Below are 11311 nucleotides of genomic sequence, written 5' to 3' on the forward strand. Positions count from 1 at the left end.
CAGCCTCACCAGGGCCAGCTGCAATCTGCCAGTGTGGGGTTGTCAGTATTCACCATAAGGCTATCAGTGCCCAGTGTTTACTATAGGGTTGCCAATGCCCAGTGTTCACTATAGGACTGCTAGTGCCCAGTGTTCACTTTGGGCTGTCGGTGCCCAGTGTTCACTACAGGGTTGCCAATGCCCAGTGTTCACTATAGGGCTGTCGGTGCCTCGTGTTCACTACAGGGTTGCCAATGCCCAGTGTTCACTGTAGGACTGCTAGTGCCCAGTGTTCACTACAGGGTTGCCAATGCTCAGTGTTCACTACAGGGTTGCCAATGCCCAGTGTTCACTACCGGGCTGCCGGTGCCCAGTGTTCACTACAGGGTTGCCAATGCCCAGTGTTCACTGTAGGACTGCTAGTGCCCAGTGTTCACTACAGGGTTGCCAATGCTCAGTGTTCACTACAGGGTTGCCAATGCCCAGTGTTCACTACCGGGCTGCCGGTGCCCAGTGTTCACTACAGGGTTGCCAATGCACTGTGTTCACTATAGGACTGCTAGTGCTCAGTGTTCACTACAGGCCTATCTACGCCAAATGCTCGCCGCAAACCTGCCAATACTCTGCGGCTGCGCGGGCCAGCCGTCTTTTAAGGCGATGTTTGGTGAATACCGGGAACTCTCGCGAGATCTGTCTTGTCTGGCGGTGTTTGGTGTGAAGTCTCGCGATACTGGCTACGGAGATGGCAGGTGGCCGGCTGGTTGCTGAGGGTCGCCTCAGCGCCGGTAGCTTTGCGCTTGGCGTGTCAGTTACCTTGGTGCCGGGGCTTAGTGGGGCGCAGTCCGGCTTCATCACCCGCGCGCTGCTCGGCACCTATCTGGCCGTGATTAACGTGTTGTTACTGCTGCTGTACCGGGGCCTCCATTACCAGGTAACGCTAGCGGTGGGAGGAGACAGGCCTCGGCGGAGGAAAGAGTGACGGGGGAGGAGGAATCCCGGGTCTTTGCTCAGTTAGTTGCTCTCTGGCCGAAGGGTGGTTCCGGGCGGTAAAAGGGAAAGTCGGCTGCTGTTCATCAGTTGCATTGCACCGCCCTCTAATGACCCCGAGGAGGTACGGACAGGGTAGGGAGCTGGACGTGATGCCTCTAACAGTTGAATAGCACGCTCGTGTTGCTCAGTTATCTGGAGTGGGTAGTTTCTCTATTCACCTGGCTAACGTTATCCCTATTCTCGTTGTACCAGTTTAATATTGCAGGGAGTGTTGCCGACGGCTGTGTACCAATCTCTCTCCTTTAAGACACTTCTTAAAACTTACCTATTTGAGCAAGCTTTTGTTCATCTGTACTAACATTTTATGTGATTGTCAAATTTTGTTTGATGTTCCTGTGAAGGGCTTTGGGCATTTTACTCTGTTGAAGGTTGCTATCTAAGTACAAGTTGTTGTATTGACATCACCCTTTGGGATGAGACACTAAATTGAGAGCACTGTTTGCCATGGGATATACAAATCCCTTGGCCCTATTGAGAAAAGCAGCAGGTATCATGGCCAATATTCTTCCCTTGGCAAACTGTTGCTGACTTATGTGAGGTACCAGAGGGCAAATGGTGTTTGTAGAACTGTACCCCAGTGAGATTCACTGAGCTCAAGTTGGGATGAGCTCAATAGTTGGCTTCTTGTATGGTGAACAGAATCTTGTTAAAGAAGGTGGTTAGGTGGAACTTTCATAGTTATGTAAAGTACTGACTGGTATAAGAGAAAGTTGATCTAGTTTCAAGGTAAATCAAGTCTTTAGGATAAGGACCCATAAATTTAAATTTGTGAAAAGTAAATTTAAAATAGATCTTCGACTAATTATTTAAAAGGTGATAAATTACAACACACATTCAGCTCTACCATTCCATGGTTGTCTTAATCCCATGTGACTTTATTATTCCCACATCCCTTTATCTCCTTTTCCATCATCCACCTATTTAAAAACCACCTGTTCTTAAATGTTGACCTGGTCTCTGCTTCAGTCATTAACTCTGGTAGTGGATTCCAAAGCCTGACAACACTTGTTTTTTAAAAAAAATAGCTTCTCCTCCTTGTCCTAAATTTTTTACATATAATTCAATTCTAGACCTCTCAATCACCAGAACAGTCTGCTTCCATCAACTTTGTCACATCCTTTCAATATATTAATCATGATCAAATCACCCTGTAATATTCTTTGTTCCAGCAAACACAGTCCCAATTTTTCATGTCTGTCTTCCTATTTTTACATGGAATTGCATAGAAGTTACAGCACAGAAACAGAGAATTTGAACCAACTGTCTAAATTGGAACTTGTTGAGTCTGTTGTCAGTCGCAGTTTATCCTCCACAAACCCACAATTCTCTCCCCTTGGGACCTCACCTCAGATTTGACAATTCTTTCACTAATACATTTGAAGAATACTGTTCATTTAAAAAAAAACTCAATTCCTCCCTTGCTTTCCTTATCCCTTCCTTAGCCTTTTTATTTGTTTCTCTTATTTATCACACCTTTAGGCTGCCTATACCCTCTTCAGTTTTAGTTTATTTCTAACACTTCATATATCCTTGGCATTCTGGAATTTGAAGGTTTTTTTTAATGCTATATATATTTATTCAACAATGATATATTTTTAAAGGAGATTGCATTGTTGAATTTAAAATCCAGTGTCCCCATTTGCTTTCCACCTCATCTCATTCACCTTTCTGAAACCTGCCTTAATCCAATCTGGTGCCCTTGCTTTTGTGCTAGCGTTGACCTATTCAGATTATGGTCGCTGCTGCTGAGGTATTTATCTACACTTAACAAACTAGATCAAGTAGGTGAGTTATTTGTAACAGGATCTAGCAACACCTCTCTCTCTCTCTCAACATACAAACATATTCCTTGAAGCTGATCAGCACACATTATTTTTCTTCTTTTACTCTTTCCCTGTCCTGATCAATGAATGGGTTATTGAAATCTAGAATAATATCATTCCAAACTCAGCTCCCTGATCTGTTCGCTGATTTCCTCTTCTATTTCCCTCCTATAGCAAATCTATTCATGAAACAGTCCCTTTTTATCTTTGATCCCTAATTATATTGATCCTGCCTGAACCTATTTTTGTATGCATTAGTCTGCCCTGCATTCCCTCCTTCACCAGCATTCACTCTCCTCCTTTTGTACCTCTTCTGTCCCTCCTAAAAAATATAACCTGACATGTTTCCCCTCTCTCCCTTTCATCCTAGTTAAAATGAATCTTCATTTCACTGTGTCCAATTCATAAAAAATAGGAGCAGGACCTATGGTCTATCTGCTATTCAATACGATCATGGCTGTTCTTTGGCTTCAACTCCACTTTCCCGCCTTCTCGCCATATCCCTGAATCCCTGCGAGACGAAAAATCTGTCTATCTCAGCCTTAAATATACTTAACGCTGGAGCATTCACAGCCCTCTGGGGTAGAAATTCCAAAGATTCACAACCTTTTGAGTGAAGAGATTTCTCTTCCTCTCAGTCCTAAATGATTGTCCCTTTATCCTGAGACTGTGCCCTCGTGTTCTATATTCCCCAGCAAGGGGAAACAACCTCTGTGTCTACCCTGTCAAGCCCCTTTGGAATCTTAGTTTCCCAGTTCATCAACTGGACTTCATTCAGATGTAGCCCATCCTTATGGACTAGCTCCCATAAATTGAAACCTCTCCTCCTGACACCACTCTTTAGCCAGTAATCTTCCTAACCTTCTCTGTTCCAGAACATAACCTGGAGATTACCACCCCTAAAGTCCAGCTCCTAAGCTGCTTTCTAATCTCCTATTCCCCACCGCACCCCCACCTTCCATAATCTTTGCTGGTCTTTGAGTTATCTTTTACCTTGGAACTTGGGAGGTAACAAAGCTTCCTCCCTGACCTGCTCCCTCAAGCTGTTTAGAGTAATCCAGCAGGTAAGGTGGTCAAGTCAGACATATGGGAGTTCGAAACGCAGATGAACGTGTTGGGTGAGCTGGAGTACTAGGAGATCGATTCAGACATGATTGGCCTCATGGGCTCTTTCCATGCTGTAATTTTGATGATTCAGTGGGTCACGTCCCATTTCTCAACTGTGCTTTTTTTAAACTGTTCTAGCTACTTGTAACTGCTTTGCTTGAACTCTTTTTGAGGCAGTTTCTCAAATGTATTTCCTGACTTTTAATCTAGATTGCAGTGAGGGCCTGTTTCCTTGGCTTTGTTTGCGGCTGTGGTTTAATACTGAGCTTTGGAGGATCGTCATGGCAACACTTTGGCTGGTAAGCTGACTTGTTCAACGCTGCCTTGTGTTCGAAAATTTTGCTCATTGATTTAAAAGTCGATTCTGTAACACTGCTGTTCAGTCCTTCCAGATCCACCTGCCATTTTGTCCTGTTAAAACACATGGTTCGTCAGCATCAACTGTGAGGAATATAATGGAAGATTCACTTAAATATAGGAGATGTACAGTTGTGACCAGTGACTCTAAGGCTGCTCTCCCAAAGTACTCTTGTGTTGTACGTTTTTAAAAAAAAAAAATGTAATCTCTCTCTCAACCATCTGCAAAAATAAAAATGGGAGCAATACACTCAGATGTTGAGTGATTTCCTGGCACCCAGCGAATGCAGATGTAACATTGGAAGAGTAATTAGTGTTCCAATACTTTCCCCCTGACTGGTAGCCCTAGCTCGTACCTGTATTCCCTGTGATGACTCTTCTCTGTTTAATAGTTGGGATAAAGAGCTCTTGCATTTGAGTAATGCTGCAAATTTCTGTTTGTTCTTTCACAGGTATTTGTGCTCGCTGAGTTTTTTCCATTATTCTGAATACCTGGTGACTGCAGTTATCAATCCCAAGTCCCTCTCTCTCGACTCTTTCCTGTTAAATCATAGTGTGGAATACACGCTCGCAGCCATGTCGTCCTGGTTGGAATTTACGATTGAGAAACTTCTCTTTCCAGGTGTGTCAACAAGTTGTGTTCTAGGATTCATAGGGTGTGGTGCCATGTTTGAGATACTGAGTACAGTACTGAATTTCCCTGTCCATTATATTTCTGGTGTGTTTCATAATATGCACCCAGAATTACACTCTGCTGGTGAGGTTAATTTTGTTGAGATTTGACATTGTGTTAATGATTTGACCATGCAGACCAAAGCCCAATCCAGTCCTTGTGTGATGTTCCCTTCATGGCAGCAACTGCTTGGTAGTGATTGGTGATTTTTATTTTTGCATCTCTAGTGTAGGGTACTGTGGCTTATTTGTAATGCAGTCGGACCCTTCACTCTAGCAAAAGGAGCACATGTAGTTGACGGATATAGTTTGAATCATAGAATGGTTACAGTACAGAGGAGGCTATTTGGCCCATCCATTCCATGCTGGCTCACTGCAAGAGCAATCCAACTAGTTCCACTCCCCTGCACTAGCCCTGCAAATGTTTTCACTTCAAGTGCTTACCCAATTCACTTTTGAAAGCCACCACTGAATTTGCCTCCACCACTCTTTCAGGTAGTGCATTCCAGATCATAACCACTTAAAGGCCTGCTCGGGTCTACAAATGAAACCCGACCTGGCCCAAGTCCTTTCATTTTTTCCCACACCCGACCACCAGAATATAGCCAACTTTATTGAAGAGGTTGTGCTCCACCTTGGATGGAATCGCTCACCGCCAACTAGTGTGAAGTGTTTCCCGCCTTGACGTCCTGGCTGTCACTGTGTCCGACCTGACCCGACACATGTCGTCAGGTCCCGTCGGGTTTGGGTCAAGTAGCCATGCTCTATAACCACTTGCGTTTTAAAAACAAAAATGGTTTTTCCTTCTATTACCTTTTGCTCTTTTGCCATTTACCTTAAATTGTTGTCCTCTGGTTCACAACCCTTCTGCCAATGGGAACAGTTTCTCTCTATCTAGTCTGTTTAGAACCCTCATGATTTTGAACACTTGTATCAAATCTCCTCTCAACCTTCTCTGCTGTAAGGAAATGACACCAGCTTCTCCACTCTATCCATGTAACTGAAGTTCCTCATCCCTGGAACCATGCTAGTAAATCTTTGCTGCACCCGCGCTAAAGTCTTCACATCCTTCCTGAAGTGCGGTGCCTAGAATTGGAGATAATACTCCATTTGAGTGCTTAGCTCGAACTGGGCCCATGCAGGATGGGGATCGCCTGATAACTGTGAACCAGCGGTGGGCTGTCTTTAGACAAATCCACCCCTATCTAGAGGGGAAGGTCTTAGAATCCTTTTTAGTCCTTTGGCGACCACCATTAAGGTCAATTTTGTAGCTGACGAAGGGGGCGACTACAGAAGATGTTATTCAGGCTGCCCTTAACCATTTAGGTTCATACTCTGAATACCTAACGGCAATGTGTGGTTAGACCCTAGAGGAGAAGGATGAGACGCCTAAGGTGTTCGGCAATCGATTGTACAACCTGTATGAATGATCTCAGCATAGGGCTCCCGGTGCATGTGGGAGCGATCAGGTACAATTTAAAACTGTTTCTAGCCCAGCTACAACCACTGGTGAAGAAGGCTATGGGTATAACCACCTACCTGAAACAACAGTGGGCTGAGATAATACTGCCCAACGCGCATATGAAGCAGTAAGAGACTCCGAGTGCGGACACCCCAAAGGCTGTGCCTCTAAAGAAAGCCAGAGCCATTGTGAAAAGCCCAAAGAGGTATCCTGAGAGGGGACAAGGAGGACATCTTACAATTGCGGTACAATGGGACACATGGCTAGCGACTGTTACTGTTCCACGAAGGGGCCTCTGCCCCGGTCTGATCTGAAACCATCCGGGGTCAAGCAAAAGTTAGACCAACTGATTGCCCTGATGACCACAGCTAATGCCATGGGGGTAGACAAAGCAAGACAGTTGGTTTGTGGTGCTTTTTGGGTAACCCCATCTGTGCCACCCTCGGCCCCGTAGAGTGTCTCCACCCAATGAGAGAAGTCAGCCCCCTTCGAACAGTCAGTAGTGGGGTTCCACGTGACGGTCACGGGCGACCTGTGATCCCTGTTGTAAATGGGGGCTGACAATAGATTATGCTAATTGACACAGGTTCGGCCGTTACTATCATGCGTACCCCACACCCTGAAAGCTATGCTGCAGCCAAAACGGAACGCTTACCGCTCACAGGTTTTGACAGAAATGTGACAACCTCTGCCTACTTGGGAGAGGCTTCCCAACTGTGGGTGGGAGGTTTGATCTAGGCACTCCCATCACCTGTTTTCATGACCATCCCAGATGGGAGGGGAATTTTTGGAACTGACGTGCTAAATCAGTACGGGGCAATAATTGACTACAAAACAATAATGCAAACAATTTGTCACTTGATGGAAAATGGGATGATGTTGAGATCTCTGATGCTTATTCGGTCTTCGTAATTAAAAAACCATTGGCCTATGATCCTCTGGGTCACGAGGACCCCAGGGTAGTGGAATTAATCTAGAAACATCTTTGTGTTCACCACTGATAAGCATGATTGTGTTCAAATGGCAGGGGAGGAATCTATAAATGGGCCCTCACACCCATTTGCTAAACAACATCCTATCCCCAGGGAAAGCCACCCCTACATTAGGGATACCATTCAATCCCTTCTCCAGCAGGCTGGTGTTAGGCCGGGCACTTTCATGACCAATTCACCTATTTGGCCTGTAAAGAAACCAGACGGCAGTTGGAGTTTGGATTCTGATCTGAATTTAAGCATTCACATTGGGGTGAGGGATGCCGGGCAAGCTTACTCATCTCAGTGGAGTTGTCTGAGTTAAATGGCAGATGGCTCTGGGGAGGGTCACTCACTTGACCACAGCATCTGACAGGAGTCTTACTGACTGCCTGGAATTTTGGGCAGAATGCAGCAGTTGTGAAATCCTTTTGATGTAGACCACGGTCTCACCCACCACCCACTTCTGCAACCATAAGGACTGCATGAATCACACCATTGTCCAGTTGCTTGTGTTTTTTTTTCCAAATTGCTATTTCTCTCCCCCCTCATTCCACCACCTTTTCTCCTGAAGGGTGCTGACTTTTGTTCTGGTACAGTTTCATGACAATCTAACCTATGTAGCCTTTCTTCATCTGTGAATCTAAACCTAATGTTGATAAAACTCTGCCTTGGGTCGGGATAGAGATCATAGCTAAGCCCAATCTAACATCTATAGATGTACATTTTCCAGGAGGGGCCACTGAATATCAGGAATGGCAGTCCTAGTTTGTCACTCCCTCATCTCCATCGTAACAACTGACTTTGGCTACATCACAAATTGGAAATTGAGAAAAATTAAAGCAAAATACTGGAAATCTGAAATAAAAACAGAAAACACTGAAAAACACTCAGCAGGTCAAACAGCATCTGTGGGAAGAGAGAACTAACTTTCAGGTCAGTGTTCTTTTGTCACAACTGGAAGATGTTAGATCTTCTAGGGAAGATGTTACATCATCCCTTTTGTCATCTAATCAATCCTGCCTGTCACACTATCACAGACGTACTGTTCTTTCCTTCACTACCCATCAAACCCCCTCCACCTTTTTACTGCCTTAGTACTTAAAATTATTAATCTCCAAAATTTTGCAATTATGATCGGTCAACAACCTGAAACATTTAACATCTGTTCCTCTCTCCACATAGGCTGCCTGACCTGCTGAGTGTTTTCCAGCATTTTCTGTTCTAATTATAGAGAAAAATAAGCTGCTTTGCTTTTCACTTGCAGAACTGAAGCAGATCACATGGCTCAGTGTCTTTGGTTTGCTGATGGTCTTGATTGGGGAGTTGCTGCGCAAGGCAGCCATGCTGACTGCTGGGTCAAACTTCAATCATATTGTCCAGAATGAGAAGGCTGAGACCCACAGGCTTGTTACCTCCGGTGTCTACTCCTGGTCCAGGCACCCCTCCTACGTGGGCTGGTTTTACTGGAGTATCGGCACTCAGGTAGGTTCATCATTGGCTTCCGCACCATCAGTGTGCCGTCGGGAGTAGGAGTGCACTACTCCTGGTGCCGCTGACACATTATGTACTACAATCAAGGTGGGTCCACGTTTCTGAAATGAGACCAGATTTTTGTGGCACTTGTAAACCAACCAACCTCTTTTCGTTGGGCACCAATAGCTCCAGCAAAAAAGATTGGCACTGAAAGGTCACGCATATTAGTGCTACACTCTTGGAATCCTGGCACCTCTAAAAGTGCCTTCGAAGGTTATTGGGATCTGGAAGAGTTCTCTCACCCAATGAAAAGGGGCTGCAAAGGTTTGGATTCATAGGATCGGTTTATTTCGCAGGACTGATCAAATGAGATGTGGGGGGTGGAATCCGGGCAAGTTTTGAGGATATCCTGCTCTGTAAATGCCACTTCTACCAGGGGCTGTGAGTGGTAGGTACTAGTTCCACAACAACCGATTGCAGTGTGGTACAAGTAAAATGCAATTATAGCCTTTTTTTCCCCCTGCTACAAAATACAAGTGCGCTTAGTGATGAAACTTTAACAGACATTGTCCAAGTAATGGGCTAATTGTCTGTCTCTCTTTCAGGTAATTTTGTGTAACCCCATCTGTATGGTAGGATACACTCTGGCTTCATGGCGTTTCTTCCGTGAACGCATCGAGGAAGAGGAGATAACTCTGATTCAGTTTTTCGGCAAAGACTATGAGCAGTACAAGAAACGGATTCCAACACGGCTTCCCTTCATCAAAGGTGCCAAACTAGAGCCATGAATTTGGAAGAGAGAGGAGAGAAATACGCAATCAAAACGGGCCATGAACACGTGGGCTGCCGTTAAATCCTTAGCACCCGAATATTGTTTGATTTCAGCTTTGAAAAGAATTCCACGGCTGTTGCTGTCGAGAATATGTTAGCTAGCTTCAGTCTGTTAGAGCAAGAGTGCGGTGCTGCAGAGGGCTTGTGTGTACAGGGGCGCTGTGTTGTGGATAGTGGGAACTGGAAACACAGTGTGAATTGTAGAAGCCACTCGCTCCAGCTATTGCTTTGACAAAGCCATTCGTTATAAACTTGATACTTCACGTAAAGACTGTTCGTTTTTGACCAAAAAAAGTCCATGGAGGGCTGCTTTATACTGTATAGGGATGCTGCAGTATTGCAATATACCAACATACTGTATCAGGAAAAGTAAATTCCATAATTATCAGTCTCTTATTGTAAACACTGGATAATCATGGTTTGAAGAAAATAGGCACAACTGCTTTTTATTTTGTTTGGACCAAAACTTGTTACATTTTATTCAGGAAGATGCTAAAATTAATGATTTACATTGAGCTTTTTAAAAATTGACTCAAGACAAGTCTTTCACCTCTGGGTTCCAATTAAACATCCTATCAGCCTGACTGGATATTTAAAGTTTTCTCTTCCAAGGGCCCTTCATAAAATGTGTTGGGCGACGTCTTAATCCAGTTTATACTGGGCATGGGGCCCATTCCTCAATCTGCAACATTTTGGATGAATTGACACTACATTGGCAATCTCACTAAAGAGAAGTGAGCTGGGGGTTGTTCATATTGGTGCAATTAAGAGTGTCCTTTTGAGGTTAGGGCTGAGGCATGTTGTTGGAACAGTGTAAGGAGAGCTTTGCTCTGTATCTAACCTGTCCTGTACCTACTGTACGTTGGGACAACTACAAGCTGATGCTGGGTGCCTCAAGTGAAAGTGTCCCATTCCCCAGCACTGACATTCCTCACCTTGATGAGAAAAATGAACACACACAAAATGACCACATTCTATTGAGTCCAATTTGATTAATCTGCACTGTTGAGGGAGAGGAAATGGAAAAGCATTGTCTACTTAAATATGAAAAGAAAGAACTGGAAATGCTGGAAACCTGAAATAAAAACGGGTGCTTACCTGAAATATTAAGCTCTCTATTATCTTTTGCATGCTGACTGACTCACTGTGCTTTCCAGCATTTCCTAGTTTTTGTAACAACATAAGACGTGCTTGATTCTAAGCCTGGCTGTGAGTTACCATGAGCAGGTTCAGTGTGTATACATGTGTGTGGAGATTTCCTGGAAATTTGCATATTAAGGTTTCCTTTTGAGATCTGCCAGCAAATATCTTTCAAATTAAAGAAAAATTCTGCATCAAAGCACCATCTGCCATTTTGAAGTTGTCTGATTCTCTCCTCAATTATTCCTGTCTCCAAGAACCCCATTCCCTAGGCCAAACCAATGTGGAAACAGTGGCCCAGTAATTATTGATTACTATCCCAATGTAGCACAGTTTGTGTCCCATATTTTGGATCATCAACAACAACTGCTTTTATATCGTGCCTTTAATGTAGAAAAATGTCTCCATGTGCTTCACTGAGGTGTAATCAGACAAAAATAGAT

General features: G+C 44.2%; 1 protein-coding gene across 1 annotated transcript; it reads left to right on the forward strand.

Annotated features, from left to right (window-relative positions):
* Positions 1 to 697: 697 nt before the first annotated feature.
* On the forward strand, positions 698 to 11067 carry icmt (isoprenylcysteine carboxyl methyltransferase). The gene is made up of 5 exons (XM_068017203.1): positions 698 to 910; positions 4170 to 4258; positions 4769 to 4938; positions 8689 to 8906; positions 9503 to 11067. Exons 1-5 carry the CDS (start codon positions 722 to 724, stop codon positions 9683 to 9685), a joined length of 849 nt encoding a protein of 282 aa, XP_067873304.1. The 5' UTR covers positions 698 to 721; the 3' UTR covers positions 9686 to 11067.
* The last annotated feature ends 244 nt before the right edge of the window (positions 11068 to 11311 follow it).

The sequence above is a fragment of the Heterodontus francisci genome, chromosome 37, assembly GCF_036365525.1.
Source record: "Heterodontus francisci isolate sHetFra1 chromosome 37, sHetFra1.hap1, whole genome shotgun sequence".
Classification (NCBI taxonomy): domain Eukaryota; kingdom Metazoa; phylum Chordata; class Chondrichthyes; order Heterodontiformes; family Heterodontidae; genus Heterodontus; species Heterodontus francisci.

Bases quoted from the DNA above. Each gene is read 5' to 3' on its own strand.
- icmt (XM_068017203.1), top strand. From the start codon at position 722: ATGGCAGGTGGCCGGCTGGTTGCTGAGGGTCGCCTCAGCGCCGGTAGC. The intron at 4,259-4,768 runs GTAAGCTGACTT...GTTCTTTCACAG, and splicing joins TCATGGCAACACTTTGGCTG to GTATTTGTGCTCGCTGAGTT. The intron at 4,939-8,688 runs GTGTGTCAACAA...TTTCACTTGCAG, and splicing joins TGAGAAACTTCTCTTTCCAG to AACTGAAGCAGATCACATGG.